Source organism: Quercus suber, unplaced genomic scaffold, assembly GCF_002906115.3.
Source record: "Quercus suber isolate HL8 unplaced genomic scaffold, Cork oak 2.0 scaffold_806, whole genome shotgun sequence".
Taxonomy (NCBI): domain Eukaryota; kingdom Viridiplantae; phylum Streptophyta; class Magnoliopsida; order Fagales; family Fagaceae; genus Quercus; species Quercus suber.
The window spans coordinates 190349-199565 of record NW_027070241.1 but is presented as its reverse complement, the minus strand read 5'-3'; the positions used below and the strand labels follow the sequence as shown (position 1 = coordinate 199565).

The following is a 9217-nucleotide window of genomic DNA, read 5'->3' as shown; positions in this document are numbered from 1 at the left end:
TGGAAAAAGTAAGATTTGAGTTGTGTCTATTTGCCAACGTTCATTCATTGCCCACAAGCCGGCCTAGCTGTCATGGGTAATGCTAACAAACCTCGTTTAGATTATCAATAAATACATTAAAAATTTCGAAGTTTAAATTGCTAGACCAAGGTAGCCAATGGAGACAAGAAATTCTTGTAATAAGTTTAAAAATGATGATACACTAACATCATCTAAACAGCAAAAACACAGGGAACAGCATAGTGATAGGCCACATGCCACCATTTTTCTTTTTCCAAGTTCTAAAGAGACTGGTAAATGATTCTCATGAAGGGAGTCCTTTTACTTCATAGAAACTCAATGTTTCAGCTTCACATCCATTTCCAAAGGAAAGACTTTGCCCCGATGGTTGAAAATCATGAAGTCTGAATTGGCTGGTAAAGAAACTATCCTGCATCCAAAATACACAAATTTTGATGTCAATTATCCAGATAATAATCCTAAAGTCAATATTACAAGGTCAAGCACATTAGCCATCATTCGACACTTCTAAAAATAATAATAATTCGGTAGTTGGGAAAAGGGAGATTTGAACCCTAGATATCTCTTAGAAAGTGCCTATTGAGCTACAAAGCTATATGCATCATCAAAACTTCTGACTCAAAAGTATATCCACAGTGACAGGGGAAAGCAACTGAGCAGTTCTCTACTGAAACAACTTTCTTTAGAATGATGTATTAATAGATTCGGTAAAAAAAGGGTAGCCAGAATTTGCTGGTGTATCTTAGCCCCCTCATGCACATGCAAGCTCTCATTTTCTAGAACAATTAATATCTGACTTTGGAGGAAATTAAATAAAAAGGACGTACAGCGGAGCTAAATTCAGAAGTGATAGAGAAAACAGTGAAGTTAATCTGGAGTCAGATAAACCTTCTAGGGTCTATCTGTCCAAGAACACCCAGTGATATGTTTCCAATTTAGCATTTATAATTTAAAATCAAATGATACAAGGTCAATGGGCCCATGTTGTTTTGTTACTACTTACTATTGTATGTTAACCATGCATCATGTGTGAAGGCTAAGATGTGCATTTACTACACTATTAGATCAGTGGGTAGAGGAGCTACTATGGTCATGCCTAGGTAGTATAGTCACACTGATCGGCCCCCTCACCCTTTTTTAGCGCGCACACAAAAAAAAGAAAAAAAAAAAAAATTTTAGCGCACACACAAAAAAAAGAAAAAAAAAAAACCATTGAACAGCATGGAAATAACTAACTAACCTGTTTCATCCTCACAATGCAAAAAACTTCATGGTTTAGTTTTTCAACTTTATGAAGTATGAATTGGAAACAGTGTCATGGAACCCAAAAAAATCCATGGGAAATTACTCTTTTTTCAATCGCTAGGGACCTTTATTTGAAAATCTCCAATAGTGGCTATGTGGACAATAAATTGAATCATGAACCCCACCTCAAGAATCTACACATTCAATCTTCACAAGTCGCAACCAACATATTTTATTAAAAGAAAGGAGAGCTCGAAACAGCGGGCTTCCTTAGAGCGTTACAAAACAAAACATACAAAGTAACTCTTTAACCATGCAAGAAATAGCATGAGTGTTTACATCAGTCTCGTTGCTGAAAAGAGCTAAAAAAATTCATAGAAATAGGTACTTCAACTGGGAAATTTAATGTGTAAAATGAACAAGATTTACTGTGAACTAACTCAATTAATGCAAGGATCTTGATTACTTACTATACTTGTTATGCAGAATGAGTTTGGGGAGAAAGTGATCTTGGATTTGGACATGTATAAGCACAATGCATTTCTCAGTATTGGTCAATGGTACTCCATCAGGTTTCTTTAGTAGTTCCAGAGATTTGAGGCAAGGCGTTCCCTTTTTACCTTTGCTTTTCATTCATGTAATGGAAATTCTAAGTAGAATGCTAGTGAGAACTGTGGAGGGTGGTTACCCATCAAGATTTATAATGAGAAATGATTTTGCTCCTGGCTTGTTTTCATATGGATTTTGCAGATGACACCATACTGTTTTGTAAAGCAAACATGGAACATCGTTATCTCATACGTATGTGCTTTCACATGATTTTTGGTTTGAAACTGAAATTGGGTAAGAGTGAGATACTTCAAATTGGGGAAGTTGAAATATTAGAAGACATGGCAGAAGTTATGTGCTGTAAAAGCTAGGAAGCACAAACACTTCATTTAGGGTTCCATACCCATTTCATACCGGTCTCATACCGGACATGTCATGTTATAATTTTTTCAGAAATTGCTCATGCACCCATACCCGTACCTGTACCAATACCGTGTCATTGCTTCTTAGTGTAAAAGTGATAGTCTTCCAATAAATTATCTAGGTATTTCTCTAGGATCATCCTTTTAAGGCAAGATCTGTTTAGAATCCTATTATTTTTAATTATTTTTTTGATTGGTAAGTTACACATACACACAATGGGTCTTGAACCCACAACCTCACCCTCCACCTAGAACTTAGGGGAGGAGGTGCCAGTTGAGCTATGGCTCATTGGCAGTATAGCTCAACTGGTAGTATAGAATCCTATTATTGAGAAGATGAGAAAAGGCTAACAGGATGGAGGGAGTTTTATCTATGGTGTTGATGAAAAATCCATCTTGTAGAATGGAATACAATTTATTCACCAATAAAAAAATAGTGGGTTGGGGCTGAGGAAATTGGACACTTTCAATCAAGTATTATTGGGGAAATAGCTTTGGTGATTTGGGCAAGAAGTCGTGTATTTGTGGAGACAGCTTACTGCTTTGAAATATGGATAGGAGTGGGGAGAATGGTCCACGAAGGGGGTCTGGAGTACCCATGGCTGTGGCTTATGGAGAAGTAGACAGGGTGGGAGAGATTCATGGATCATCTGCACTTTAAGGCAGGGAAGGGCAACTGTGATGTTTTGGCATGATAAATGGTATGGAAATCAATCTTTGAAGGAGATGTACATGTACCCAAAATTGAGATGCCTCAATTAACTCTAATCTTCAGCATCAAAGTGAAGGAACTATGTGTAGATGGAACGTTCAGTTCGTTAGAGATTTCAACGATTAGGAATTAGAGTAAGTTGATTTGTCTTGGATACGTTTTAATCTAATATCCCTAGGAGAGACATCCTTAATTGTTTGATGTGGAAAATGAATGCTGGACTACAGCATGCACCTCATTGGATCAATTTGCAAGAGGCATGGGGCTGATACTTTGCCTCTCAGAAGACAATTCAACATAGCTATTATTTTTTTTGGCAGTTACCAGCGGGTCTAGAACCCAAGACTTCACTCTCCAGCCTCCACCCTATCTCAGAGGGGGACGAGGTGCAATTTGATGTACAGCTGATCAGCCTCAGAAAACTATTGAATGCTGATTGCTGATGCATCCAGTTCTGAGCTTATATAAAAGTGTCAATATCACAAAATAATCATGCAAGTAGCTTCTTATATGGCAACATTAGACCCCCATATCACTAGATAAAATGAAGCTTGGTCCTTTTCAATTCTAACATTTACCACAGCTTTTGTAAGGCATAAGATTAATGCTATAGACATTGCCTAATTCTTAACTACTCTAATGTCAGTGGTCTCAGGATTCAATCTAACTATGAATAATAAAACCTTAATGAAGAACACACAGAGAGAAACCATACCTATTCTCTTCAGAATAGGGTTGAATCGAAAGAAACTTCCCCGGAACGGTCAGCGCTGCCCAGATACAGAACACTAGCCCTAAAAGCAACTCAGCCACAACCTGCACTCCCAATAAACCCCCCCAGATTCATATCAAAACACCACAAACACGCCAAAATAAATCAAACCCAGAATTCAATATTGAAAGAAAAAAGCACAATTGTAATTATTATTTTACTCACATTCATTGGAGGTCTTGAAAACTCTTCCTCCATAATCTTCAACAAACCCCTATCTGCAACCAAAAATCAAATCTTTCAGCAAAGCAAAGCAAATTATTCAATACCCAGAAAACTAAACCTCGAATTCATGAATTTCAGATGCATAAAACAACTATATATGTATGTATGTATGAGTGTGTGTTGGGGGCTAACACTGAATGGTTGAATAGGCGGCATGGAAGAGAATTAGGACCCCAAACACGCCAACCGCGAAGCCTAAAGCCATTTCAACTGAGACCCTTTTCCGATCTCCGGAAGGAGATAGCTCCGGGATCGGTTCCGACGAAGGTTGCACGGATCGCTTACCGTAGACCTTCGGAGAAAGCAAAGCACACAAAGCCAAAGTTCGTCTGTGCAAAACACTCTTCTCTCTTCCTCCGTCTCACTGTGGAGCTTCTTTGTTTTTGTCCTAGTACACCACGAAATCTAACCCAACGATGTCGTTTGGTTTCACTTTTAGACTTCAGTACCTGGCCAATGGGCAATGGGTCAGTCTTTGGTGGGTCAAATCAACTTGAAAAAATTGAAATCACCTGTAATTTTTTTTTTTACATAAATAAATATATAACCTAAGCATTTTTTTTAATCTTCCTTGCATTACAAATAAGAGAAATATAAAAGTTCAATAATATGTAAGTCTCCTCCTCCACTTACAATGTATATATAAAAAAAAAATTAAAAAAATAAAACTAACAAAAAAATTGCAAAATGAAATATTAACATTCCTTGTTGGCATTTGGAATTGAAAGTTTGAATTTTTTTAAGAAAAAAAAAGTTGATACATATTAAATACAATTCTAAGAAATTCAAAATATTTCAATGATTGAAATTTCGAACATTTCAAAATTTACCCCTAAAAATATATCATTGTAGGATTAAGTAAGAGTTGTGCAGGATATCAAATAATTTTAAAAAATTTTAGAAGTGTTTCAAGAAAGAAGGTAATATCTCGTATTTATAAAATATTTATCATAAATAATATATATTTTATAAATAGTAATTTCACAAAAAATATATATATATATATATATATATTAAAAAAAATTGAGTGCTATGGTCCTTAAGAAAGTGAGAATGAGAAAAAGAAAGGTTCAAGAGCGTAGTGAATAAACTTAGAGAGAGAGTGACTACGTTCATTGGAGTGTAGCCACCAACATAATGAAGAGAGTGGGTTAGTGGCACCAAGATCACTGGGTTCTACCTCCCATACTTGGTGGGTACAAAATTGTAGGAGGACCTTCTTGTGTGATGTGTATCAGTTTTCACACGTGTATAGATGTAGAGTAAAATGTTTGTTCAAGGAGCTATGTTCTCACTTGTTCGTCCATGTAGGTGACAGATGAGCAACCTAAGACAGGCAACTCATATGGCAAGGTGATGATTCAATCATTCAACTGGTGCACATGTCGAACGAGGAAGCCATGTCAGACGAGTACCAAGTTGGATGAGTGCCACGTCTAACGAGCGAAGGGTGTCAAACGAAACATGTTGAAAAGCTCCCTATCAAGTAGGTGACGAATGAGCATGTAGGATAGATACTTGTAAACATATTCCTTATCATTAAGAATGTTTTGCATTCGCAATAGCATAATAGTCTCCTCTCTCTCTCTCTCTCTCTCTCTCTCACTCTCTCTCTCAAATTATTCATTATGATTTTTTAGAGAGTTTTAATTTATAATATTCACCATTAGTAATAGCTTTTTATCATTAGACCAAAATACCAATTGGTTTTTTTTGTATATATGAAGATTAAACTTTAGATCTTTTATTTAATCATCAAAAACTTTATCAATTATACAAATCATTAAAAAATAAAGGCATTATTTATGATTTCTCATCCTTTTGTTGTCTAGCATTTTTGGTTTTTCAACGAGTATTACAAATTTTGAGCTTAACTATACTTATTCCCTAACATTTATTGAACCCGAGAGATAGTCGGGCCAATTTCTCTTTTATTTAATATTTCCACAGATCCGCGATAAGAAAAGTCCTTACAAAAGTCAAACATACTGCAAGAGGAAAAATATATATTTTTCATTAAAAAACATGTTTGATCCATGGCCTATACTAATCCACTAACACAATTTCTCAAATTTGTGTTAGCCAATTTTTCACAACTCCATCCCCCTATTCATACAGGATGATTCCTACATATCATCATATTTCAGGTATATGTGGCGAGACACTGAAGTCACTCGGTGAATAAATCACATCGGTCTATGAGATGCTTGTTGCATACATAGAAAACACAAGATACTTTTTAATACTTTTTTTTTGGGGTTCAGGTGGGATAAACTGAAACAATAAAAAACTGAAACAATAAAAGAAAAAGGCACACGTTGTTTCGTCAATTTACAAACCGCTTTATTTAGCAAAACGCAACGTTTCGACAAATTTTTTTTTTGATAAAGTTTCGACATCTTTCGGTGAAACCCAAACGCTACGTCACCCCCTGCGCTTAAGAACAAGAAATAAGAAGATAAAAATGAAAGTTTTGGATGCCCAGTTGCATTCTTTGAGATTCTTGCTATTCTTCTGTGGTATTTCTCATTTTATTTAATCAATGCCACTTACAGTTACAGTTTCAGTTTAATGGGTCAGCTTCTTAATCTAGTACAACCAACTTTCTTCTTAAACAAATTCAATTTCTACAAAGATAGACCCACAACGTTGTTTCAGCAAAAACCGTGTTCATATGTGGGAAACTGTGCTCTTCAGAAACACCATTACCATGGTCTTCAATTGTCTTTCCCAGGTTATACAACTTAAAAACAACTTCAACATTTTTTTTCCCTCATGTTAATTTGCTGAGACTGTGGAGCTTAATTTTGACAGGTGAGGTAGTTGGTCGTGTTGAAAGCCTTTTCAAATGTAAGGTACTATAATAATGTTCCACTTCGTTTTTGTGCTTATTCAAAGTTAGTCCTATGTGTGGTAACAGTTGTAAAATGTTTAATTCTTATTCTCACTATATATAGTTAGTTGCCTAGCGCCTATTTGTGAGAATAATTACTTCCATGCTATGTAACATTGTAATGGAAAAGAAGCTTATCTCTTATTTTCTGGGCAGTTTGTTCATCTGATTTTTGTTTGGCGATTTATCCTATTTTTCTTTTGTAAAATAATGACCTTTCTTGAAACTAGAGTACAACAGAAGCATGCAAAAAGAACCCCTCCTAAGAGATTTCTGTTCACTAATTGATAGTGTGTCTTATACTTAAATATACAAAATTTCATATTGGTCATTTTTAGTGGAAGAAGATTAGGAAATGTGTCCTCCAGTTATTGTAGTTGTATTGGCTTCCACTACATCATTTGAGGTCTCTGAAAATTATTGTTGTAGGTCAGCAGTGGCATTACTGTGAAAACAGGGTTTTTTCCTTTGGCTTATCTTTCTAATGGAGGAGAATTGGATGCTATTCCACCCATACAAACTCTTAGAAAGTTTCCCAAGGAGAGGCTTGCTTCAAAAGTCGTCATGGTCAGATTTGATTCTACCATACTGCTTCGGGAAGAACTGGACCAGCAGACCCGACCAGTCTCCAATGCGCTTTTCACCATTAAGTATTTACATGAAGCTGGGGCCAAAGTAATTCTAGCGAGTGACTGGAGTGTAACAAGTAACCCAAAACTTGTTCTTGCAGAGTCTGTTGCAGGTAATATCTAAATCAGATCCTGCCTCTGATTTAGTTTTACATTTAGGACCCTTCAATTCTGGTTCATTAATAATAGATGTTTACTGCCTTAACTCAAAATTGAAATTTCTACATCCTTCATTAATTTAAGGAAGATTCAGTTCGTTAGAGATTTCAACGATTAGGAATTAGAGTAAGTTGATTTGTCTTGGATACGTTTTAATCTAATATCCCTAGGAGAGACATCCTTAATTGTTTGATGTGGAAAATGAATGCTGGACTACAGCATGCACCTCATTGGATCAATTTGCAAGAGGCATGGGGCTGATACTTTGCCTCTCAGAAGACAATTCAACATAGCTATTATTTTTTTTGGCAGTTACCAGCGGGTCTAGAACCCAAGACTTCACTCTCCAGCCTCCACCCTATCTCAGAGGGGGACGAAGTGCAATTTGATGTACAGCTGATCAGCCTCAGAAAACTATTGAATGCTGATTGCTGATGCATCCAGTTCTGAGCTTATATAAAAGTGTCAATATCACAAAATAATCATGCAAGTAGCTTCTTATATGGCAACATTAGACCCCCATATCACTAGATAAAATGAAGCTTGGTCCTTTTCAATTCTAACATTTACCACAGCTTTTGTAAGGCATAAGATTAATGCTATAGACATTGCCTAATTCTCAACTACTCTAATGTCAGTGGTCTCAGGATTCAATCTAACTATGAATAATAAAACCTTCCATCAAAATTAAACAAAATCTCTTAAATTTTAATGAAGAACGCACAGAGAGAAACCATACCTATTCTCTTCAGAATAGGGTTGAATCGAAAGAAACTTCCCCGGCACGGTCAGCGCTGCCCAGATACAGAACACTAGCCCTAAAAGCAACTCAGCCACAACCTGCACTCCCAATAAACCCCCCCAGATTCATATCAAAACACCACAAACACGCCAAAATAAATCAAACCCAGAATTCAATATTGAAAGAAAAAAGCACAATTGTAATTATTATTTTACTCACATTCATTGGAGGTCCTGAAAACTCTTCCTCCATAATCTTCAACAAACCCCTATCTGCAACCAAAAATCAAATCTGTCAGCAAAGCAAAGCAAAATATTCAATACCCAGAAAACTAAACCTCAAATTCATGAATTTCAGATACATAAAATAACTATATATGTATTTATGACTGTGTGTTAGGGGCTAACACTGAATAGTTGAATAGGCGGCATGGAAGAGAATTAGGACCCCAAACACGCCAACCGCGAAGCCTAAAGCCATTTCAACTGAGACCCTTTTCCGATCTCCGGCAGGAGATAGCTCCGGGATCGGTTCCGACGAAGGTTGCACGGATCGCTTAGCGTAGACCTTCGGAGAAAGCAAAGCACACAAAGCCAAAGTTCGTCTGTGCAAAACACTCTCTCTTCCACCGTCTCACCTGGAGCTTCTTTGTTTTTGTCCTAGTACACCACGAAATCTAACCCAACGATGTCGTTTGGTTTCACTTTTAGTACCTGGCCAATGGGCAATGGGTTAGGCTTTGGTGGGTCAAATCAACTTGAAAATTTTGAAATCACCTGTAATTTTTTTACATAAATAAATATATAACCTAAGCATATTTTTTAAAAATCTTCCTTGCATTACAAATA

The 9217-nt window shown here is 36.4% G+C and overlaps 1 protein-coding gene across 2 annotated transcripts; it reads right to left on the bottom strand.

Moving 5' to 3' along the window:
- On the bottom strand, positions 1 to 9055 carry LOC111990303 (membrane magnesium transporter). Of its 2 annotated transcripts, none has more exons than XM_065767436.1 (4): positions 8777 to 9055; positions 8589 to 8641; positions 8367 to 8467; positions 1 to 430 (listed from the first exon to the last, which is right to left on the bottom strand). In XM_065767436.1, the coding sequence occupies exons 1-4, from the start codon at positions 8847 to 8849 to the stop codon at positions 337 to 339; spliced, it is 321 nt and encodes a 106-aa protein (XP_065623508.1). In that variant the 5' UTR covers positions 8850 to 9055; the 3' UTR covers positions 1 to 336. The 2 variants fall into 2 exon arrangements, with proteins under 2 accessions (XP_065623508.1, XP_023877861.1); XM_024022093.2 differs by lacking the exons at positions 8367 to 8467; positions 8589 to 8641; positions 8777 to 9055 and adding exons at positions 3665 to 3765; positions 3887 to 3939; positions 4079 to 4355.
- Positions 9056 to 9217: the final 162 nt, after the last annotated feature.